The 25,788-nt window shown below is 46.2% G+C and overlaps 1 protein-coding gene across 1 annotated transcript; it reads right to left on the reverse strand.

The window, feature by feature from the left end:
- Window positions 1-2,748: 2,748 nt before the first annotated feature.
- slc25a19 (solute carrier family 25 member 19) lies at window positions 2,749-17,365 on the reverse strand. Its single transcript, XM_033044391.1, has 6 exons — window positions 17,191-17,365; window positions 12,040-12,195; window positions 11,252-11,422; window positions 9,842-10,013; window positions 6,395-6,525; window positions 2,749-3,827 (listed from the first exon to the last, which is right to left on the reverse strand). Exons 1-6 carry the CDS (start codon window positions 17,326-17,328, stop codon window positions 3,600-3,602), a joined length of 996 nt encoding a protein of 331 aa, XP_032900282.1. The 5' UTR covers window positions 17,329-17,365; the 3' UTR covers window positions 2,749-3,599.
- Window positions 17,366-25,788: the final 8,423 nt, after the last annotated feature.

Raw genomic sequence — 25,788 nt, forward strand, 5'->3', positions numbered from 1 at the left:
GGGCCGTCATGGTTAGGTCAAAAGCCCTGTACTTTCAACTGGGACTTGAAAATGGTGCCAAACTGGCGATTCTGTATACTGCCTCGGTGTACTACTGCTATATACTTGTACTGTATCTGAGATGCTTATCTAAGGTGTAGCTAAGAACTTGTACTGAACTGTATACAAAGTGAATTTCACTACACCTCAGTACATGTGACAAATAAAGTACAATTGACTGTAAGGTCGGACAAACTTGGGGAAAACAATGTTCTGGAGTAATGCAGCAGGTCAGGCAGCTTCTTTGGAGAGAATGGATAGGTGACATTTCAGGTCAGGACCCTGGTTCAGGGTAATTGTAGTAGGCGGGAGAAATCAGGAAGAGAGATGGAGGCCGGAAAAGCCTGTAACTGGGGAAGGGTTTGATTGCCAGATGGGGAGGGCAAAGACTAGAGATGAAAAGGAGAAACTTGGATTGTTTTTTCTATGGAGCGTCAATGGTTGAGGGAAAACCTGATAGTATATGAAATTATGAGAGGATAGTTAGGATAGTCAGAATCCTTTTCTTGGGGTGGAAATGAGAAAGACGAGTATAGTTTTTTGGACAGAGGTGGGTGCGGTGGGTGCCTGGAATGCATTGTCTGGAGTAACAGTGGAAGCAGATAGAGGTGGTGTCAGCATATGCGGCTTTTGGATAGGCATATGGATGTGCAGGGAATGGAGGGTTATGGATCATGTGCAGGCAGGGGAGATTAATTTAATTTGGCATCATGTTTGGCACAGGCATTGTAGCAAAGGGCCTGTTCCTGTCCTGTGTTCTATGTACCAGGAGAGTCAGTGCAGAGATTAGTGGCCTTCAACATATGTTAGACTGTTCACTTCACTGCTTGAATTGAGTCAAATATCCAATTTGTTAAATCAGCAGGTCATGCCAGATTATGTAGATTCAAGCTGTGATAGGGATTTAAATGCAAAGCCAATATAAAATTGTTTCATTCCGTGCTTGGCTGGCAGATCTCAGCTTGGGGCAACAGTGAGGGTTTCTCTGCTGTGACCCAGATCGTGGGAATAATCAGCCAGGAATCCTGCTGCAGTCATCAGCTGCAGACAAATCTTCCCTATTTACACAGGAGATTTCCAACACTTTTTTCAATAGTTAGTAGGGTTTTAACACAAATTTTAGCATATGTGTGTGCATTGGCAGGAAAGCCATGAGTTGTGGCCCGTGCCTGCAAAGCCCTGACAAATAATGTTTATTTACAATGCTTACAACAATTTTAGAATAAATGCATTCCTCGCTGTCCCAGATGCACTCCAGCCTCTGCAGTGCCCAGTGGGACAGAAGACCTCCAGTGATCCAGAGGTCTCCCAAGTGCTTGATTGTAGGCATGGGCTATCAGGGCTCTCGCTTAACTTTTTTTCCCTGTTGCCAGCCGGGCAACCTTGGCAGCTTTTTAGGTTGCCAAATTACAGTTTAGGTGGTCATTTAAGATGGCTTGCATGACGCGTGCAATAATGAGCTCGGACGAAGTGCGTAGTTACCAGTCGGAATTATACTCAATGAAGCATTCACATATTATTTCTGCTTCAAATAAAGTCAAACTAAACATATTCACCAATCAAGACATGATACATCCCACAATGACATGCAGCAAAATTATAAGACAGTATCTCAACTCTTTTTACACATTGCAATTAATGCAATTTCTATTAGTTCTTTCCACTTCCAAACAAAAATGTGGTTGGATTATTCAGCGTATGATTAACCTGTGTCAATAAATCCTGGACCATGGTAACATATATGCATACGTATAGTTGTGAATGTTGCTCATTAAATAACTACAGTACTGATACTCCATATTAAGAGCATTGATTTGCCGTTAAAATGAATTCTGTGATAACGTGTCAACAGCAGCAATGACAATCAAACACTGTCTGGGCATGCGGGAGGGTTTGTATTGAAAGTGCTGTTAGCGGGTTTGCAAGCAGCGGCCGCTATCAGGGCGGGCGGGAGGAGGAGGAGATGGAGCCGCTGTTCAGGGCCCGTCATTCGCTCCGACCCTTCCTCACCCCGCACCTAGTATTTTTCCCACGCAATGCAGCAGTCACCGCCGACATAAAACGTCGCATTCCTTTTCTCCAGAGATGCTGCCTGACCCGTGGAGTTACTCCAGTTTTTTGTGTCTGTCTTCGGTACAAACCAGTATCTGGTTTCCAAGCCGGGCAAAATGACTCGGTGTTTAGGTTGCCCGGCGGCGCTTTGAGTGGTCAGTGGCACCCGGGCAACCATTAATTTAGAGCCCTGGCTATACATAAGTAGGGTGTTCATAAACTGGGGCGAACCTATAATGGAAAGTAAGGAGACAGGGACACTGCTGATCTGATTTAAGTCAGTTATAGTTTGGTGAGGGAACGAGGGAAGAGGAGAAAAAGCATTGTTGCAACAAATCTGGCAGTTAAAGATTCATAATCGAGTTCAGAATGGAGTACATAATCCCAAACTGACAGTCAAGGCAGAACAAGTGCGGGAGTGAGCGTTGAACCATCAAGAATAGGGTCTAGTGGGCAAGTGTTAAACTGTGCCCTCTACTGTCTGTATTGGGAGCCTGTATTAACATTAAAGATCCCAGGGACAGTTTGAAAAGCAGGGAGTTTGCCCTATTCTGCCGATGTAATCAAATTCATATCACTCATCTTGTGCTTGGGGTCATTCTGTGCATAACACAACTTATTTCTCAGACTGCAATTAAACAGACACATTCAAACAGAACCTTTGTTGTTTTTTTATTAAAAATACATGAATATTGCGAGTATAAATACTGAGGTATAAATCATGGACGGTTCGAAGTCACACCAGACACCGCACAGATTTAGCATTCACCTCAAACATCTTTTCTCCTCCTGTGCCTTGAAGCTGCTGATTGTTGCACTCAGCCCACTGCATCACATCCGCATACCACCGATGTGTACCATTTAACAGGTCAGTAAGCTGTAGAGAGCACACCAGAGCTTGGTCCATCCAAGCCCAATGTGTAGATCTGGAAATTGCCACCGCTTGTGATTCACAAGTAGCAGTGTGAGCATTTCCATTACAACATGACAAACATACAATCGCACACTGCAATGTCAAATCCTTCCGTATCTTTGGCTAATCCCACAGACCTACTCCAGTGAAAATTCTCCAAATAGCATTGACCCAGAGAGAAATTGTACACTACTCAAATATTGAGAGGAGTCAGCAGTCTTGGTGTGATACTTCCAAGGGGTTGATAAATGACAGATTGCTAAATAAGTGCATCACCTTAGAAAAATAAATATTAAACATTAATACGAATATAAACTAAAGCAATGGCATGTTAACCTCACTATGTTAAGCAACTACTGAAAGTGCAGGGATCCTCAGTAGGCGCACACTTTACACACACAGCAGCAGGCAGTACAGTCAGCTCTGCCCAGTTATGATCAAAGGGTGGTAGTGCACTGTGCATCAGATGCAATCCTAGGGAAACACAGTGCTTCCTGATGAATCCCAAGAGCCGTGTACTCATTTGCCAGCACACAAAGCAGAAACCAGAGGCGGGCTTAGGCCAGACAACGATTAGTATGGCAATGGTTGAATATCATTGCTTGCGATTGAGATCTTTGCTCTGTTGCTGCTGATGTCCAGAGTTTGCCCTCTGTTTGTGGTCATTCAGGATATTGCAGAAGAGTTCGTACCAGAAAAATATAAGTCCAGTGGAAAAGGCAGCTTTCAGCATGCTGGGCGACAAGCCCTTGTAGAATCCTCTCAGCCCCTCACCCCGAGCCACCTGGAACACACAGTCCAGGAACCCTTTGTAGGTCTGCACCTGAAACACACAAACCACAGGGATAATACTGGTACTCTGACCCTACTGCCAGTCATCCAACACTATCCCCATGCCCATACCGCTTTCCGTCCTTGGCCAATCCAACCCCCTTGTACAACACAGAGATACGTTATGAAACTGTGCTTTTCATGTTTAGGCACCTGCACACTAGTTCCATAGGTGCGGTACATCCACTGCTGTCAATCCTTTTGGGCGCAGCCTAGAATTATATGGCCACTGAGATGGGAGCCCAATCACCCACTCACTTTCAACTAGGGATCACTGTGGTATCAAGCCTCAGCAGATACTTCCTCTTCCTTGCCAGGTTCAGGACAGATGCCAAGGAACTTCTATAAGCTCTGCAATGAGTGTGAACACTCAGGCCTTCTACTCAATCCAATTAGTACCACACATCCCATCTCCTTTAAAGTTTGGAGATATGCTCCATAAATGTTGATCATTCATCATTAAGTTCCCATTGCCAATGTAGAACAAAGCTTTCTCAAAGAACTCATGGACTTTATTGACTTCTAACTTTCACCCTGCCTTCAAATTCACCTGGAATACCTCTGAAACCTCTCTCCTCTTTCTTGATCCGTCTCCATCACAGGAGACAGATCAACTGACATCTACTACAAACCCCCAGTTATCTGAACTATGCTGCTTCCCACCCTGCCGTCTTGCAGATAAGCTACCCCCCTCCGCAATGTCTTGGTTCACGCATCCCTCCCCACCCAAACCACCCCTTCCCCAGGCACATTTCCCTGCAACCGCAGAAGATGCAACACCTGCCCTTATATCTCCTCCCTCAGCTCCACCCAGGGATCACCACAGTCCTTCCAGGTGAGATAGAGATTCCACGTGCACCTCCTCTATCCTCATCCACTGTATGCTCCTGTATATCAGCGAGATTAAACGCAAACTCGGTGACCGTTTCGCTGAACACTTACGCTCATCTGCCAAAGCCTATTGGATCTCCCGGTTGCTAACTATTTTAACTCCCCTTCCCTTTCTGTCCAGAGCCTCCTTCATTGCCAGAGTAATGCCACATGCAAATTGGAAGAACAGCACCTCATATTTCACTTGGGTAGCTTACAACCCAACAGTATGAAGGTTGAATTCTCTAATTTTGAACAACTGCTACATTTACTCCCACCGCACCTTCCCCCCTCCCCTCCTTCCTTCATTAAAAGTCAGATAACCAGTTCCACAGTTCACAACAATGAATCCCTCTTGGGACTACACCGTCCCTATCCAGCAATTGGCCTAACAGGGAACTACTCTGCCCAAGGTCAATAGACAATAGGTGCAGGAGTAGGCCATTCGGCCCTTCGAGCCAGCACCGCCATTCAATGTGATCATGGCTGATCATCCACAATCAGTAGCCCGTTCCTGCCTTCTCCCCATATCCCCCGACTCTGTCATCTGTTGCCAGCCCCAATTTATCCTGGTCTTTTTGCGCTTCCAGTTCCCCCCTCCACAACTTCCATGTTATTCCACTTGCACAACCACTCCCTACACACTTGGGGTAATTTGCAGAAGTCAAATAATCTACAGACCTGCACGTTTTTTGATGTGCGAGAAAACCAGGGCACCTGGAGGAAACCCCAAGCAGTCACAAGAGAGAACATGCAGGCACCACACAGACAGGTCAGGATGGAACCCAGGTCTGGCAGTTAGGCGGCAACTCTACCAGCTGTGCTACTGCGATCCAGTAATAGTTCAGCAGACACAGCAGGTCATTGTGCATGATGGTATTCCCTAGTTATTTGAGATAGAGTGACTCCGTGGAACACAATGCCTTATTGAATATTCAGCTGGAATGATTTCAGTATTAGTCCTTACTCTTAATACATTGCTGTGCTTACTACATGGGGCTACAAATCAGTTTTTTAAAAACATTCAAAGATTGCGGGTCATATCTGTGTATAGTATTGTCCGATCTGATTGGATAGTATGTAAAACAAAGTTTTTCCCTGTACCTCAGTAGACATGACAATAATGAACCTGAACCATTCCCTGTGTGAGAATACCAACAGTGCTGCTACAGAGAGAGAGTTCCAGCATTTGATCCAATGATGGTGAAGGAATGGAGATATATTTCTAAGCCAGGAGGTGTGCGAGTTGGTGGGCAACTTTCAGCTGATATATGTTTAGCTTTGTTTAGACATACAGCATGGAAACAGGTCCTTCGGCCCACCGAGTCTGTGCTGGCTGGCCAGCAAATACCCTTGCTCTATACTATCCTACACAATAGGGACAATTTATAGAAGCCAATATGGAACCGGAGCAACTGGAGAAAACATACGCGGTCACGGGGAGAACGTACAAACTCAATGCAATACTAAGCAGGCATACAAAGCCTTGGGACATCAGTGAAACAGTGACGGTACTAACCCTGTGGTAGATCCTACACTGAGAACAAATACCTGAGCAAACTGAACACAGATGATGTGCAGCAATGAGCACAACTCACCCTGCCCTGGTAACCGAGTGGAATGACCAACATCCCCAAACCACAGGACAAGTACACACAGAATTCAAAGCATGGGTCTGCAAACCCTCACCTGTCCAAAGGAGATTCGTGCCTTCTGAAAGCCATCCACTTGCATTCTCTTCTTAAGAAGGTCAAGAGGATAAGTAAGAGTTTTACTGATGATCCCTGCACAGCTTCCACATACCAGATTATGTACATTACCTTATAAAAAGGAAAAATAGGGTCAGAATAATATTCCTTGTTTGTACTTTAAGTGCATCAGCCAGTTCTCAGTTGCACTCTCATTACATCCCATTCTGGAGATTAGTCTAGTTTAGTTTAGAGATACAGTGCGGAAACAGGCCATTCGGCCATTAAGTCCACGCTGACCAGCGATCCCCGTTACACTAACACACTAGGGACAATTTTAACCAAAGCCAATTAACCTACAAACCTGTGCATCTTTGGAGTGTGGGAAGACACCAGAGCACCAGGAGAAAACCCACAAGGCGAACGTACAAACTCCGTACATACAGCACCCTTGGTCAGGATGGAACCTGGGTCTCTGGCGTTGTAAGGCAGCAACTCTACTGCTGTACCACCGTGCTGATTTTAAGAAAAAAAAATCTGCTAATATTCCAGTGTCATACTGCAGGAGGTGTTATAGGCTGTGGGCCGAGCATCAAAAATGTGTCTAGAAATGGGATTTCGTGACCCAAGTCACCAAACTACATGAAATTTTCACATATTGTGTAAAATAAATTATATAAATCACCCCTGAAACTCGATATGAAGAAGACTTGCACAGTTTTATTAAATTAGAGAAAAACCGGAAAATTTTCGGGTAATTTTTAGTCCAATCAAAGCACGTTTAACATTGATTTGTCTGCCAGTTGGCCAATCACGCGCTTTGCTTCAGGCTAGCACACAAAATGGCTAAGGGGGCTTCACAGATGCCTGTTTTACTGGAGATTCCGATTTGTTATTCTGTGGAATAAATGTCGTGGAAACTTGCAGCAGGTAATTGTATTTAGTGGGAAAAGCATTAAAAAGGCTGAAGAAAGTGCTGCGAAGTGGATTAAAGTGCAAGAAAGCCTTGAAAGCAAAGTCCCTGTGGAGGTCCTGGAACACAAAGATTTAGACAGCCAGGGACCAACTCTAACTAAAAGGTAAAATCTACAGTTTGAATTTATGAAAATCTATCTGTATGGAGTTTAATTAATTTAATTACACCCTCTTATAATGTGAATAAATTCATTCATTCACTTACTTCATTATTGAGGGCCTAAACTATATGTATCCAAAACACAGTAAATTAAACATTGTCACTAATGCCAGCCTGTTGTAGAGTAATAAGTCTTTAACAGCTAATATCTGACCATTTCTCTCTGCAATGGAAGCCTATAAATAGCGATCGATATCCCTCCGTTTTTCTCCCGTTGTCGGGGTCTGAAAACAACCGCTACAGACGGCACTATGTACAGCCTCCTCCTCCCCCCCCCCCCCCCCTTTGCCCGCCCTCGGAGATGATCCGCGGCACCGCGTTCGCGAATCGGCCGCTTATTAATTGAGACCGCGGCTTCACTTTACCGCGAGTACCTATGTCTCGCGGTCGGAGCACTTTTTCCCGGTAAGTTTTCGCAGGCAGCTCCGAGATTAGCTGTTAAAGACTTATTACTCTACAACAGGCTGACATTAGTGACAATGTTTAATTGACTGTCTTATGGATACATATAGTTTAGGCCCTCAATTTCATGAATGAATGAAGTAAGTGAATGAATTTATTCACATTATAAAAGGGTGCAATTAAATTAATTAAACTCCATACAGATAGATTTTCATAAATTCAGACTTTAGATCTTACCTTTTAGTTAGAGTTGATCCCTGGCTGTCTAAATCTTTGTGTTCCAGGACCTCAGCAGGGACTTTGCTTTCAAGGCTTTCTTGCACTTTAATCCACTTCGCAGCACTTTCTTCAGTCTTTTTAATGCTTTTCCCACTAAATACAATTACCTGCTGCAAGTTTCCACGACATTTATTCCACAGAACAACAAATCGGAATCTCCAGTAAAACAGGCATCTGTGAAGCCCCCTTAGCCATTTTGTGTGCTAGCCTGAAGCAAAGCACGTGATTGGCCAACTGGCAGACAAATCAATGTTAAACGTGCTTTGATTGGACTAAAAATTACCTGAAAATTTTCCGGTTTTTCTTTAATTTAATAAAAATGTGCAAGTCTTCTTCATATCGAGTTTCAGGGGTGATTTATATAATTTTTTTTACACAATATTTGAAAATGTCATGTAGTTTGGTGACTTGGGTCACGAAACTGCAGAATAAAGCTCCTCGGCCCACAGCCTATTAGGGCCATCTGAGGAGAAACAGGGAAACAGGAAACTAAATGGCAGAATGAACCTGGGAATTGGAATAAAAAGATACAATATCATTATTTGTATCACTGGGGAGATATCCACTATATCCAGATTATTGCTCTCTCAAAGCAACAAAAGCAGGCGTGCATGCTGGTCATTGTTGCGTTGCTGTCTATGAGATCTTGTTGTTTGCAAGTTTGTTGCCAGTCAAACAACATTTCAAATGTGCATCGTTGGTTGAGATTTTGGGACCCAAAAAATAAAATCACCCTCCAAACTCGCTAAAGAGAGCTGTTGAGAAGGGCCAATACTTCTTGCTCTAATTTCTCACGTGGAACATTTGCAACCTCAATCAACCAGCATAGAAGCCTTGTGCCCGCTTCACTAGGCATAGGCAGTCTTAATTCTGGGTTAAAAGAATTGCCAATGGCAACTTAGCTACCACACCATAGAAATGACAAAATGTTTTTTAAAATGGGACACTTTTTTTCTGATTTGCTTCTAGTTAACATAAAGGACTGGTATGGAGAATACAAAACCATGATGCATTAAGTCGAAGTGCAGAATTGGGTACTTTCTGGTGTGATGAGAGTCAGGCAACTGGAGAGATGGAAAAGAAAAACTCCCAAAAAGGGCAGAGACTATGGCTAAGGACTATGAACAAGACTCAGGACTTGGAACACCAATAATGGAGGTGGAGATCACAGCAGGAAACCCACTGAGGTAAAAGGTAGAGCTATGATCAGGAGCTTGTTGAAGGGAGAACTAGAAGGGGTCTAGGAGTGACAAATGTTCTAGGCAGGTGTTGAGATGGATCAGAGTGAATTTATTGAGCTTGAATGACAGAAGCTCTGAAAAATTAGCCCAGGTCTAAAATAAACTTGAATGGACAGCATCACAAGGCATTGCACTGAATTGTGTTTCCAATATACACAGCAGAGGAATTGTGAGGTGCACCCATGCAAGGGTGGTTTTAAGTGTGTCCTCTTCTGATGCTGCTCTGGAAAACAATGCACTGACAACAGCCAAGTGTCCGTCTTCTATTGTTAACTCTCTCTGAACAACGCACCCCACCGCTATTTCCCTTAAGGTTACAAATTACGCACCAGAAATCTTTCAGGCCTATTTGGTTTGTGCATCTAAGAGATTTCTCATTCCATTCACTCACCCGAGCTGATGCTGGCCCATTTGGAGATACGGTGAAAGATGTTGTACGAGGCAAACTGGAGCCCAGCATATGGGAAAACAGCTATAATGGAGGGAGTGAGGCCACGATAAAATGACAGGGGGCCTTCTCTTCTGAACATTGTGATCACTGCATGCCAAAGATTCCTGTAAACCTGCAATACAAATTAATCCAGGCAAAATATAGCCCACACACATTGCCAATGGCAAAATCCATGTTTCTTCTGTACATCAAATAGAAGCATGCTTATCTACAGAAGGCATAGTCTGTCCCCACCCCTCCCACTCACTACCTTCATTACTGGGGATTAAAGGACCGTGTCAAAGAAAAATTAATGCTTCACTCCAAATTCATTCGAAAGCTTTGGGTGCAGATTAGTAAATGGTAACAATATGACTAATATTTTTCAGTTTCCTTCACACTGAACAAATAAATTCCTTATAATGCAATGCAGTTGAAAGTAGAGTTCAGTGGAGATGATCTGAAATGGGCACTAACTGATCATCTCTTTGTTAGTCCAAGGTGATACAGTCTAGATCTTTGAACAAACTACAAAGGCACTAAATCAGTGTCAATAATCTAAATTCCCAGAAACAAAGTGCGCCGATATTGCTAGGAATTGATAGGAATATATTGATAGATATTGATAGGAATCTGCACCATTAGTTTATTCATTTTGGAAACCACTGCTGCAATAGCATTTTGTTTGTGTTTCCTTGCATAATTGCATATCTTAGTAATAGACAGTTATCAGGAACTCATAGGTTAACTTAGGTTTCCCTATCCACACCACTCCATCCTCACGTCAGTCAACCGTGCTGCAGCTTGGCAGCACTTCCGTCTTCGCATCAAGCTGGGCTCAGCGTGTCTGTGCGTGCGCGCAGGCAGGGGGGTTTCCACCCGTTGCCATGAGTGCACGGGAGGAGTGGTGGGAGCTGAGAGGAGGGAGGAGCAACTGGAGGAAGTAGAAACGGCGGTCGCGAGTCCTGGCGACAGAAGGAGCCCATGGCATCTCGCTGGGCTAGGCAGCCCCCTACTTCAGCAATCCAATGTTGTCATGACACGAGACCTTACAGTGAGAAAATAAGAAATTGCCTATCTCCTTGGGCCAGGATTTGACATCAGAGACTTGGAAGTTGCAAGATGGCGCCAGAGTGACACTCTGCCTGTTGTTCCAGAATAAATCAACTATACTTGTGTTTGACTGGATAGCATGGCAGAACAAGTTTTTCACTATCGCTCTGGACGTGACAATAATGAAACCATTAAACCACAACTCTGCCACCACTCAGGAAGCCTGCTGCTTCAATGTTACCCAACTGCAGCTCCCCAATACCCCGATGGGGCCTAAAACACAGGTTCAAGGCCACGTGCTTTAGCATCAATTCTTACCTTGGGTTCTCCCTGAGCCACAAATCGGGTACGGAGTGTGTCCATAGGCTGCACGGTAACCGTGGCGGTGGAGGCCGCCAGGCCTCCACAAACAAAGTGCACTATGGGATTCCTCGCATCGTACAACATGGCATTGTGGGCAAATTTTGTTAGAAACTCAAAACTTGCAAACTGGGGGGGAAAACGGAGGAAATTTGGTCAAACATCTTGCAACAAAGTAGATCAGAAATTTTAAAGAGACTTGGATAAACAAATTGTCCTTTCATGACACCCAAAACACCTTGCAGTCTATGAAGCACTGTTTGTAGTCAAAGATAATAGTCAATTCACACACTGAGGAATAACACAAAAGGCAAATTGAGAATGAAGAGACCATTATTTTATATCTGGCGGTTAAAAACAGGCCAGGATTGAGCAGTTCTGCACTTCTTCAAACTAGGTCTGTGGAAATCTGTACATCTACTTGAGAGGGCAATTCAACATTTCAGAAAACACCAGCATTCCCTCAGTAAAGACATGTCAGTGATTGAATCAGTGACATATTGACACAGAGGATATCAAAATTAAACTGGAGGGAATCGTCCAAATTTCAAACTCAAAAAATGTAGTCCTCCGCATTCTGGTTGACCATTCCAGTGATGTGACGGTGTCATGAGTACCAGTCTCCATTCACCAGCACTCTTAACCATCAGTTCAATGGGCACATGGATTTACAATTTACTTAGTGATATTCTGCCACACATTAATATGGTCTTAGAAAAAGAGTTTGATGAAGCGATGGGACATACCTGGACAGCTCCATAAGAGATGGACAAAAGCTGGGCTGGAACATGACCCTTCCAGAAAGCCCGCAGGCCCTCCTCTCTGAATATCCTGTTGGTGGCCTGCGCAATGCCAAGATACTTGGCCCTTGGCTCCAGCAGTGAAAAGCGCTCGATCTGGAGCTGAGAAAACAAAACCACATCAGTGAACGTTCATTATATTACATGATTAGTGCCTGTTTTCGCCATTGTTTCTTCAAGGAATTCCTGCAGATCAATCACCCAAACACAATCTTCAGTTTTGAAATCTATGAGAACTATTGAAGAAAAATCACGAGCCAAGGAACTTGGAACCTTGAGCAAAACACAAAGTGCTGGAGTAACTCAGCAGGTTAGGTAGCATCTGTGGAAAGAAAGGACAAGCAACATTTTGGGTCAGAACCCTTCGTAAGACTCACATTGACCTACCACAGTTGACTCTCCTCAAATAGTCACCTGGTATTAGCAGCATTTACCTGCTGCTCTGTACAATTGCCCTATATTTGGGTTATATACCAGCTCTGGGAGGCCTGTCCAAGATGGCGGCGCTGGCTTAACAGCTGCGGCCCACCTGCAGTCCGTCTGTTTTTTTCTTTCGTTTTTGTTCATTGTCATGTTTTAGTTAATTTTGTTTTATTAAGTTGTGTATGTGTGTGGGTGGGGTGGGAGAAACATGTTTTGGTCTCTTCCTTCGGGGGATGCGACTTTTTCTTCGGTCGTATTCCCCGTCTCCGTCTGCGCCGAGGCCTAATGGCGGAGCTGGCGACATCGGAGCTGTAGCAGCAGCAGCGGCGGCAGCGGAGACCTGACTCGGCCCCGAAACTGTGGCGGCGGCGGCGGCAGCAGCGGAGACCGGACTCGTCACCGAAGCTGTAGCAGCGGCAGCAGCGGCAGCGGAGACCCGGCTCGGCCCTGGGGCTGTAGCAGCAACAGCAGCGGAGACCCGGCTCGGCCCTGGAGCTGTAGCAGCAACAGCAGCGGCAGCAGAGACCTGACTCGGCCCCGAAGCTCTAGCGGCGGCAGCAGCAGCAGCGGAGACCCGGCTCGGCACAGAAGCTGCGGTGGCGGCAGCAGCAGCAGCAGCGGCGGAGACCCGACTCGGCCCTGGAGTTGCGGCGGAGGCAGCAACCACCCGCGGAGTTTGAACCGTCGCCTCGGCGCAGAGGGAGAACAAAGGGGGAAGAGACAGAGACTTTAAGATTTTGCCTTCCACCACAGTGAGGAGGTGTTTGGTGAACTCACTGTGGTGGATGTTAAATTTGTGTTGATTGTGTGTTTTTGCCATTTTTAAAAATTATATGTATGACTGCAGGGAAACAAAATTTCGTTCAGACCGAAAGGTCTGAATGACAATAAAACGAATCTAATCTAATCTAATCTAATCTAATCCCCTGCATAGTTAACTGGTATTCTAAACTACCTGCACTCATATCTCAATCTTCATAGATTTGCTATTCATGGTTTTGAATATTATCGAGCAGCATGCACAGAACACTGCAAGGGAAAAAACTATTCGCAAAGCTCGCAAAAGCAGCGCAAGTTTTCACATAACACATTGTCCCTGCAAACTTATACGCAAAACAGTACAGCATAGCAAACCTACCTCAATGTTGATGAATATTTCATATACATCATCACCAAAAAATGGCAATGAAGTGGTTAAAAAGGAAAATAGTAAAGTCTTGAGTCAAACAGATCCAGTGGTTAGATAAACATAGTAGCCAGAAAAGTAACATAGTCATGGCTATGATAGGAAATGCATTACGCCAATGGGCAGAGGATGTGAACCAAAAGAACATTCCCAGAGATCAGAATGTAATTCCCCTGTAAAGAATTGGTCTTTTCAAATTATTTCACAAGCAACCGGAGACATTAGAGCAAATGCTAGCTGCCCACCAATCTTTGTTGTTATTAAGGATTGGTTTGAGAAATGTACCGAGATTCTCATCCCATGATATATTACACAATGGTGAGACAGCATTTGTGGTCATGAACCAGTAAGTCTTGCCCACCCAAGTTTCTCAAGCTCATTCAGATGGGCAATAAGGCTAATAAGAGTTCAATACAGGCAAGACTGCCTTATGGTGGCAGTAGATGTCTACCTACACTTGCATTTCATAAGGAAGAGAAACTATCTGGATTTAAGGCAACAAAGAACTGAGTAACTCTTTATTTCAGCAGTAATGCTGAAGGCTTCATGATGCACTGTGTCATGAATCACAGACATTAACGGTTAAAAATAAAAACATTGCTCATGTATTAGTCTAATAAGAAAGCCTGGGTTTCTTTAACACCAACTATGGACTGGTGCCACAAATATTTTGCGTGCATAGTTGAGAAACAACTCCAGGAGAAGGGATAGACATCAAGGGCATTCAAATCATTGTTTGATATATTTAACCAGTACTTGGCAGAGTTTCCAATTACTGGTACAGTTGCCATATTTTTGTCCGACATATTTACAAGCTGACCAATGCAGTCACCTATTATTTGTCCAGAGCAACCTCTTGGTATTTCCCCACTGCCTAGTATCATTATTGCCTCCTGACCACAGAACTTCTGAGTATTTAATGGCTGGTTTCTCACTATTTACCAATATTTACCCATTGACTAGTATAGTTGCCCCACGATGTTTCCCAAGGCAGAGTAGTTTCCTAAAAGGTGCCCACGCCCTTGTATAGGGACTGTATTTGGTATTTACATATTACCCAGTATAGTTAATTGATCTAGACACCTTGCATTTACTGCATCCTGACACTGTTACCCAATACCCAGTCTCTGCCCAATATTTACTCAACATCCTATTACCAAGTATTTGTCCAGCAGTTTACCTGCCACACACAATGATATGGTCTCCAGATATTCATCAGCTGCCCGATATTTACTTGCCACCCCATATAGTTACCCATATATAGCCGCCTCAATCTGTATGGTATAGTTGCCCCATATGTACCCGTCACCTGGTGTTGACCAATCATCCAGGGTGGGCGTCAGGTATTTACCCACCACCCAGTATAGCTGCCCATTGCTAGCCCACCACCTGGCATAGTTGCCCAGTAGTCATCCATCACCCAGGATAGTTGCCCCATATTCCAGCAGTTGCCTGGTATTCGCCCACCGTCCAGCATAGTTGCCAGTATCCACCAGCAGAATAGGTGCCCAATATTTATCCACCACCCAGACTATTAGCCCAACATTTATCACCATCCGGAATAGTAACCTGGTATTCACCCACCACCCCGAATATTTGTTCAATATTCAAACACCACCCCGAATATTTTCTCAATACTCACCCACTGTCCAGCATAGTTGCCCAGTGTTCACCCGCCTTCTAACATAGTCATACTCAACCACCACCCGGGATGGGTGCCCAACACTCACCCACCACCCGAACTAAGTGCCAGATACAGGATGTCATAACTTAAATAACTAATAAAATTTAGATTTAGATACCCGAGAACATGGTTCGTAAAAAGAACATTACAACAGTAAAATAATTAAAACAGTTCAAACAGACTAAAGTGCAGATGTGTCTGTGTGACATGACCATCCGAGGGAGACAGTCCATGGGGGGTGGGGGACACTCAGCAGAGCCGGTTCAGAGCCTCTATAGCTCTGGGAATTAAGCTGTTCCCGAAGGTACACACAATTGCTGGGGAAACTCAGCGGGTGCAGCAGCATCTATGGAGCGAAGGAAATAGGCGACGTTTCGGGCCGAAACCCTTCTTCAGACTGATGGGGGGTGGGGAAAGAAAGAAGGAAAAGGGGGGGAGGAGGAGGAGCCCGAGGGCGGGCGGATGGGAGGGTGGGAGGAGACAGCTAGAGGGTTAAGGAAGGGGAGGAGACAGTACGGGCTAGCCAAATTGGGAGAATTCAATGTTAATGCCATAAGGACGCAAGGACCCCAGACGGAATATGAGGTGCTGTTCCTCCAATTTCCGCTGTTGCTCACTCTGGCAATGGAGGAGACCCAGGACAGAGAGGTCGGATTGGGAATGGGAGGGGGAGTTGAAGTGCTGAGCCACCGGGAGGTCAGGTAGGTTATTGCGGACTGAGCGGAGGTGTTCGGCGAAACGATCGCCCAACCTACGCTTGGTCTCACCGATGTAAATCAGCTGACATCTAGAGCAGCGGATGCAGTAGATGAGGTTGGAGGAGATACAGGTGAACGTTTGTCGCACCTGGAACGACTGCTTGGGACCTTGAATGGAGTCGAGGGGGGAGGTGAAGGGACAGGTGTTGCATTTCTTGCGGTTGCAACGGAAAGTGCCCGGGGAGGGGGTGGTGCGGGAGGGAAGGGAAGAATTGACGAGGGAGTTGCAGAGGGAGCGGTCTTTGCGGAAGGCAGACATGGGGGGAGATGGGAAGATGTGGCGAGTGGTGGGGTCACGTTGGAGGTGGCGGAAATGGCGGAGGATTATGTGTTGTATTTGCCGGCTGGTGGGGTGAAAGGTGAGGACCAGAGGGAGCTGTTCCCGAGTCTGGAGGTTCGGGCGTAGAAGGCCTTGTAACGTCTGCCGGAGGGAAGTAGTTCAGACAGTCCATTACAAGGGTGTGAGGAGTCTTTATGGATGCTGACGGCCTTCCTGAGGCACCGTGTGTGGTAGATGCCCTCCAAGGCTGGTAGCTGTGTCCCAATAATCTTCTGCGCTCTGTGGACAACGCGCTGAAGAGCTCTCCTCTCCGCCTCCGTGCAGCTGAGATACCACACAGAGATGCCATACGTTAATATGCTCTCTGTGGTGCAGCGGTAAAAGGTTGTCAGCAGCTGTTGGGGCAGACCAGTCTTTTTTAATGTTCTCAGGAAGAACAGTCGTTGCTGTGCCTTCTTGACCAGCGCAGCAGTGTTGGTGGACCATGTGAGGTCCTCTGAAATGTGAGTGCCCAGACACCTAAATTTATTGTCATTTGGACCCCTTGAGGTCCAAACGAAATGCCGTTTCTGCAGCCATACATTACAAACAAATAGACCCAAGACACAACATAATTTACATAAACATCCATCACATTGCTGTGATGGAAGGCCAAAAAAACTTCTCTCTCCACTGCACTCTCCCCCCCCATGTCAGAGTCAGAGTCAAAGTCAAAGCCCCCGGCGGGTATTTACCCGACGCCCAGCTTTTTCCGCCGCCATTCTACCTGGAAGCGGATTTTGAGGACGTCCAGCGGGTTGATGAAGACCCGGGTGAAGAGACCGGCAGCCGAGCCCGCCACGGCCGCCTTGCTGGACGAGAGGCCCTGTCCTTGGTCCTGCGGCCGCGGGTCATAGCCCACCATGATCCCGCCTCCCTTCTCGCCCGGAAGCGCCGGCCGGCCGCCGCCGGAACTGGGGCCGCTGTGACTGACATCGGGCTCCACCAATCACAGTGGGACATGCCTGATTTGAGGTGGGTTTGAGTGACGGGCCTTCCATTCACTAAAAACCCGGCTTCTTGGGCAGTCTGCAACTAAATGCCAATCATCCAATCCCCGGTATATTTAAAATGTAAAGACTTTAAGAAAAGTTTAGCAACAGGGCTGATTTCTGCATATTTTGCCTTATCGGCGGCAGGTTCATGCAATAAACTCCCGAGGGGCGGCACGGTGGCGCAGCGGGACAGGCAGCATCTCTGGAGAGAAGGAATGGGTGACGTTTCGGGTCGAGACCCTGACTCCATTCCTTCTCTCCAGAGATGCTGCTAGCTCCAGCAATTAAAGTAAAAAAGAGTGCGCGCCGTGGTGAGCGGGCGGGCGGGCACAGCCCAACCAGGGGCGGTGCGAGGGTCGCAGTGCAGGGGCAGCGCGGAGGGAGGCGAGATATCATGCGGTCATCTTCGACACGGTGGGGGGGCGGGGCAACAAGAGGTCATCTTCGACACGGTGGGGGGGCGGGGCAACAAGAGGTCATCTTCGACACAGGGGGGGCGGGGCAACAAGGGGTCATCTTAGACACAGGGGGGCGGTGTAGCGCAGGGAGTGGGGGCGTGGCAACAAGGGAGGTCACCTTGCTGAGGGAAGGGACTGAGCGGGAGTGGGGCAGCAGCAGTCGCCATGGATACAGAAGGGCCGGAGCCGCGCAGGGAGTAGGGGCGGGGCAACACGGGAGGCTGGGCGGGGCTTGTAGAGAGAGGTGGGGCAACCGGCAGTCACCGTGGATACGGGGGGTGGGCGGGGCCGTGTGGGGCAAACAGCGCTCACCGTGGATGCAGAAGGGGCGGGGCAGCGGGTGGGGGCAGGGCATCCAGCAGTCGCCCTGGATACGGAAGGGGTGGAGCGGGACAACCAGCTGTCGCCGTGAACCAAAGCAAAGATCTTATAGCAGCTCTGCTATAGGATCTTTGAACCAAAGATTGCTCCTCCAGTATCTTTACCGTGAACCGTGAAGGATCGGGGCGGGGCAGCAACTGGGGGGTGGGGTGTCGATTAATCATTATTGCTGATTTGATCCATGTCTGGCCCGATCCTTGAACCCGATCCGTAATCCATGTCGGGTTTCCACTATGCCATCTGTATGTCAGCAGCTATGCTTTCAGATTAAGTATGATCTTTGGTTTAACCTACGACTTCGAGCCTACAATACCTGCGGCTATGGTCTCTGTATGTATTCTTATTAAAGTACTTATTATGAAGTCCAACGACTCAGTGTTATCAGTACTTCTTACATGTGGTGGGGGGGCAACCACAGTTAGAGGCGGAGCGGGGCCGGCGCAACTAGCAGCCACCATGGAGCTCGGATGGGGTGAGCACGGATAACGGAGGCAGTAACATCATGATCATAAAGTTATGTGACAAGAGCAGAATTAGGCAATTCGGTCCATCAAGTCTTCTCCGACATTCAATCATGGATGATCTATCTCTTCCCAGCTAGCACAATTCTCCTCCCCGCACTAATCAAGAAGATTATCAAGAAGTGCCCAAGAAGAGTAAGGTGATGTGCCTCAATGACTATCGACCAGTGGCACTAACGCCGGTAGTGATGAAGTGCTTTGAGAGGTTGATCATGGAGCAAATCAACTCCTACCTCGACAAAAATCTGGACCCACTGCAGTTCGCTTACCGCCACAATAGATCAACGGTTGATGCGATCTCGCTGGCCCTCCACTCATCTCTGGACCACTTGGACATCAAAAACATATGTCAGGCTGTTATTCATCGATTACAGCTTGGCATTTAACCCAATCATCCCCTCCAAGCTGGTTACCAAACTCGCAGAACTGGGTCTCTGCGCATCCCTCTGCAATTGGATCCTCGACTTCCTCATTCACAGACCACAGTCTGTTCGTATTGGTGGAAATGTGTCAGCCTCGATAACAATCAGCACGGGAGCACATCAAGGCTGCGTGCTCAGTCCCCTGCTGTACTCACTCTATACTCACGACTGCGTAGCCAGTCACAGTGCGAACTCCATCATCAAGTTCGCTGACGACACCACTGTTGTGGGACGGATCACTGATGGGGATGAGTCAGAGTATAGAAGAGAGATCGAGCAACTGTCCATATGGTGCCAGCGCAATAACCTGGCCCTCAACACCAGCAAAACCAAGGAATTGATTGTGGACTTTGGAAGGAGTAGGACGGGGGCCCACATCCCCATTTATATCAACGGGTCGATGGTTGAAAGGGTCAAGAGCTTCAAATTCCTGGGCGTGCACATCTCTGAAGATCTTTCCTGGTCCGAGAACACTAATGCAATTATCAAGAAAGCTCATCAGCGCCTCTACTTCCTGAGAAGTTTACGGAGAGTCGGTTTGTCAAGGAGGACTCTCTCTAATTTCTACAGGTGCACAGTAGAGAGCATGCTTACCGGTTGCATCGTGGCTTGGTTCGGCAATTTGAGCGCCCTGGAGAGGAAAAGACTACAAAAAGTAGTAAACACTGCCCAGTCCATCATCGGCTCTGACCTTCCTTCCATCTAGGGGATTTATCGCAGTCGCTGCCTCAAAAAGGCTGGCAGTATCGTCAAAGACCCACACCATCCTGGCCACACACTCATCTCCCTGCTTCCTTCAGGTAGAAGGTACAGGAGCCTGAAGACTGCAATGACCAGGTTCAGGAATAGCTACTTCCCCACAGCCATCAGGCTATTAAACCTGGCTCGGCCAAAACTCTGATTATTAATAACCCATTATCTGTTATTCGCACTTTATCAGTTTAGTTATTCATGTGTGTATATATTTATATTATGCTATATGGACACACTTATCTGTTTTGTAGTAAATGCCTACTATGTTCAGTGTGCTGAAGCAAAGCAAGAATTTCATTGTCCTATACAGGGACACATGACAATAAACTCACTTGAACTTGAACTTGAATCTATGGCTTCAATCCCCATGGAGAGGACGTTGATGGACTCATGGATGGTGTTACCAGCTACATAAAGTTATGTGTGGATAACGTTGTCCCTGAGGAGACTGTACACTGTTTCCCCAACAAGCCCTGGGTCACCAGTGACATAAAGGCCCTTCTCAACAAGAAGAGGGCCTTCAGGAATGGTGACATGGAGGAGGTGAAACGGGTGCAGAAAGACCGGAAGGCGAGACTAAGGCAAGGAAGACTACAGGAGGAAGCTGGAACTGACCCCCCCGATCCGCTTCCTCTGTCCTTTCTTTGTCGCACCTGACCATCAAGGTGAGGAAAGAGCTGAGCAGACTCCGCCCAGGCAAAGCCACAGTTCCCGATGGTGTAAGCCCTAGAGTACTCAAGGCGCACGCCAGCCAGTTGTGCGGAGTACTTCAGCATATCTTCAACCTGAGCCTGGAGAGGGTTCCTGTGATGTGAAAGATATCCTGCCTGGTTCCTGTACCAAAGAGGATGCATCTCAGCTCCTCCACTGACCGGTGGCGCTGACTTCACACATCTTGAAGTCCCTGGAGAGGCTGGTCTCACTCACCTGCAATCCCAGGTTAAACCCAACCTGGACCCCCTGCTGTTCACTTACCAAACCAAGATGGGTGTTGTGGACACCATCATCCACCTGCTCCATCATTCCTATGCTCACCTGGATAAGCCGGGTGCTGCCTCGGAAGCCACGGGGATGAATCTCGGGCTAAGGCTCCGCTCCGATGCCCGACCTCTGGGTCACTGTCCCTCACCTCCCCTGGACTCCCGGATCACTGACCCTCACCTCCCCCGGACCCCAGCTGGACAGAGCACCTGGGCTGGCCCGCATTCGCGGGGAAGGGGAGTAGAGAGAGGGAAATGTTCCCCAGACATCGGCAAGTCTCCGCTCACTCCGGGTGTTGTCGCCGCTTCACTGACACACTCTCACACACAACCTAGCACAGACCCTACACACAAACTGGGACACACAAGATTTAAAGGGATATGAGCCAAATGCGGATAAATGGGACTAGTTTAGATGGGGCATCTTGATCTGCATGGACAAGTTGGGATGAAGGGCCCGTTTCCATGCTGTAAGACTATGACACACTGTAGAAAGGGTGCAATTGCTCTGGAGAGGATTCAGGTACGATATATGTACATATTGGCAGGGCTGGAATTTTTTTTCACTTTGAAGAAAGATTTGATAACTGGGATTGTATTCTCTGCAGCAACGGAGGTGAAGAAAATACTTAGTTGAGGTGAATAATATTATGAGAATAGTTTCGCTTAACAAAGAGTGTAGGAAGGAACTGCAGATGATGGTTTAAACTGAAGATAGACCCTAAAAGCTGGAATAACTCTGCAGGACAGGCAGCATCTCTGGAGAGAAAGAATAGGTGATGTTTCGGGTCGAAACCTTCAGACTGAAGAGGTTGAAAACCAGCCATGAAACACAATGACTGGAGATGTGTGTTATCCAACTAAGGGCAGAAATCAGAATCATCTGTTCATCTTTATTGACGTGACACCATAATAAATATATTACAGAAAAAAAATGTTATGGCGTGGCACGGTGGCGCAGCGGTAGAGTTGCTGCCTTAGAGCACCACAGACCCAGATTTGACCCTGACTACGGGTGCTGTCTGTACAGTATTTGTACATTTCCTATGACCACATGGTTTTCTCTGGATATTCTGGTTTCTCCCACATCCAAAAGAAGTGCAGGTTTGCAGGTTAATAGGCTTGTGTAAATTGTCCCTGGCATGTAGGATACAACTGGTGTATCGTAGATTGCTGGTCGGTGTGGACTTTGTGGATCGAAGGGCCTGTTTCCATATATATGTTTAACATATATATCTTAATTTCATTGAACCATGTATGGTTGAATGTCTGGCATTATTTTCGTCTTGTTTTTATAGTCAAATGGTAAGGTTGATTGATTTATTTGTGCAGAACAGTGATGGAAGTCTGACTCCTCTTGCCTTGTTTCTATGTTTTTGTTTCTCTCTATATATATGTATAACAGCATGAATTAGAATCTGATTTCCATACATGAATATACTAAGGTCATTCATGTGCTGCACTTGTTGATCAGAGCCTGGCTCTACTGTGGAATGTAATTAGGAATGTAATTTAGCCTAACCTTATTCATACCTATTCCAATTTGAAGCATAAATGTTGCATTTGAGTGTAAATTAAAAGACTCGCTACAGTATGCACCAAGTTGAAAAATGCAAAGGCTCCCTACCATGGGAGGGGGGACACCCCCCTCCCACACCCTCCTCTCCTTGGTCGCTAAACTCCCTCGCAATTTCTCACTCTCAACTCTCACTCAATGTTGGCAGCCATATATAATCCCTCAGAACACTTCCGGGTAATATAACTTGTCTTCCACAGATGTTAAGCTCAATAATCTAGTTGCCTGGCTTTTCCTTGCAACCCTTCCTAAATATAAGCACATTAGCTACCTTCCAGTCTTCCTGCACCTCACCTGCATCTAATGATGATTCATATCTCAGCCAGGGTGCCTGCAACTTCTTTGCTTGCTTGCCAATGTCCTTGGACATGGCCTGATCAGGCCTGCAAGATTTACCTACCTTCATACGCCTTAGGGCGTTCAGCACTTCCTTAACCGCAATACAGATTGTCCTCATGACATTTCTATTAACTATCCCAAATTCTTCAGTTTTCATGTCTTTCTCCACAGTAAAAACAGGAGAAATACTCATCGATGACCTTGCCCATCTCCTGCGGATCCACAGAGAGATGACTTCTTTGGTGCTTGTTTCCCTTAATGTAGTCAAGTCAAGTCAAGTCACATTTATTTATATAGCACATTTAAAATAACAACTCTCGTTGGCCAAAGTGCTTTACATTTGTTATAAGAATAGTATAAACAAACAAACTACATACATATATACATATAGCCCTCGCTCAGTGGACGTCAGGAAAGGCTTGGGAGTATAGATAAGTTTTTAGTCTTGACTTAAAGGAGTCGATGGAGGGGGCAGTTCTGATGGGAAGGGGGATGCTGTTCCACAGTCCAGGAGCTGCAACTGCAAAGACGCGGTCGCCCCTAAGCTTATGCCGAGACCTAATGTAAATAAAATATTTTTGGATATTCCTTGATATAATCTACCAGAGCTACCTCCTGCTCCATTTGCTCTCCTGGTTCCCTTCTTAAGTATGGCCCTCAGTTTGCAACTCCTCCATAGATATTCACGATCGCAGCTGCCTGTATCCGTCTCCTCCTTTTTCCTGACCAGATCTTTATTTTATCTCGTCATCTAAGCTTCCTTACTCCCACCTGCCTTGCCCTTCACTCTAACAGGAACATGCACGCCCTAACTTGTCATCATACTTTTAAAAGCATCTCACATTCTGGACGTTCATTTGCCTGCAAACAACCTACGCCAATCAACTTGAGCAGGTTCTGGGCGAATACCAAAGCTGACCTTGCACCAATTTAGAATTTTATCTCATGGGCCCACCCTGTCTTTATCCATACCTATTTAAAAAATAATAGAATAGTGATCGCTGGTCCCAAAAGGCTCACCCCGACAGTTCAGTCACTTGCCTTTCCCAATTTCCTAAGAGTAGATGAAGCTTTGCCCTCTACATATTGCCTGAGGAAACTTTCCTGAACACATTTGACAAATTCCACCCCAGTCCCAGTCTATATTGGTAAAGTTAAAATCCCCTACTATGACAACCTTATTAGTCTTGCAGTTGCCTGCAGTCTCCTGGCATATTTGTCCTTCTAATTTTCATTGACTAATTGAGGGCCTCTAGTACACTCCCAACAAGGTGATCATTCCCTTTTTATTTCTCAGCTAGACCTACAGAGCCTCACTCGATGAACCATCAATACTGTCATCTCAGACCACTACTGTGGCATTCACCTTAATCAATAAAACAACAACCTCTCAATTTTTACCTCCACCTCGATCTCTCCTGTAGTACTGTATCCTGGAACATAAAACATGTATTTCACTGTACCTGGTACACATGACAATAAAGAATCAATTGAACCATTGCCAGTTTTGTCCTTCCCTTGGCCAGTTTTCCATATCAGCTACAATATCCAAGTTGCATGTAGCAATCCACGCCCCACTGTCATCTACCTTAACCACCAGACCTCTCATATTAAAATAAATGCAAACCTGCCTATTTTGTGCACTGAACCTTCTTCCATCACCCTCCATTCCTACTTCCAGCCACTCACCTATCGGTCCTGCATTGCATCCTGACACTCATCCACCCACTCCCCCTCCTCCCCTCCCCTCCCCTCGTGCCCTCGCCAATCTAGTTTAAATCCCCCAGCGCAGCACCAGCAAACCTGCCTGCCAGGATATTGGTTCCCCATCGGTTCAGGTGTAACTCATCTCTCTTGTACAGGTCACCTCTGCCCCAGAAGAGATCCCAATGGTCCAAAAATCAAAATCCCTGCCGCATGCACCAACTCCTTCGTCACATATTCATCTCTCCTATCTTCCTGTTCCTAACCTCGCTAGAATGTGGCACCAGGAATAATCTGGAGATCACTACCCTGGAGTCTTGCTTTTTAACCTTTTGCTTAACTTACTAAAATCATTTGTAGCAGGATCTCATCCCTTTTCCTACCCATATAATTTGTGTCAACATGCATGGCACAATTTTTAGCTTCCTAGTGCGCTAATCATTTTATAAAGAATCAATATTCTTCATTGTTTTGCTTCAGAAACATTCAGTTATTTCAGGTCTCTTGCCAGGTCTGGGGTAAGACGCCACATTATTTCAAGGATGTACGAGGGCACTGTATTGTACCTTGCCAATCAGGAACAACCCCAGGAACTCGCTTCACACAAGTGTACACAGGGGAATGTGACAAGTGGAGGCAGCACCCCATACAGAGTGGGGTCACTTGGAAACTGCTCCGAGGGCTGACGTGAACCTCTGGACTAGGCGGGTGGCAGTGGCTCAGCAGATAGCGTGGCTGCCTCACACCACCAGTGATCCAGATTATTTCTGTAGTGTACCTGTTCCCCCTAGATCCTCTGCCTTCCACTCACATCCCAGACAGTAAGTTAATTAGTCCCGTTCAAATGAACAATAGTGCCTAAAATCACCTAATTCTTGTGCCTGCTATAAGGTTTGGACTTCATTGACTGAAGACTTTGCTAAGCAGACATTCAATGTGCTGCAAACCTCAGTTACCCGTTTCAAGTTCAAGTTACATTTATTATCACATGCACCAATTGGTACAGTGGGTTTCATCTTTCAAACAGAAATTAATGTAAAATAAAAACATGTTATAGCATAAAATTACTTCAAGGTAGATTGATTAACTCTTTTCTTACAGAGGGCATAAAGCAAGGAGCAGTGGAGGCACAAAGTTAAAATGGCACAGTGAGAGGACTGGTGTAAGCACATGCCAACAAAAGAAAGCTAGGTCAC

Source organism: Amblyraja radiata, chromosome 26, assembly GCF_010909765.2.
Source record: "Amblyraja radiata isolate CabotCenter1 chromosome 26, sAmbRad1.1.pri, whole genome shotgun sequence".
NCBI lineage: Eukaryota > Metazoa > Chordata > Chondrichthyes > Rajiformes > Rajidae > Amblyraja > Amblyraja radiata.

Bases quoted from the DNA above. Each gene is read 5' to 3' on its own strand.
- slc25a19 (XM_033044391.1), bottom strand. From the start codon at position 17,328: ATGGTGGGCTATGACCCGCGGCCGCAGGACCAAGGACAGGGCCTCTCG. The intron at 11,423-12,039 runs GTATGTCCCATC...TTTCCCCCCCAG, and splicing joins TCTCTTATGGAGCTGTCCAG to TTTGCAAGTTTTGAGTTTCT. The intron at 3,828-6,394 runs GTGAGGGTTTGC...TGTGTGTTTCAG, and splicing joins CACGAATCTCCTTTGGACAG to GTGCAGACCTACAAAGGGTT.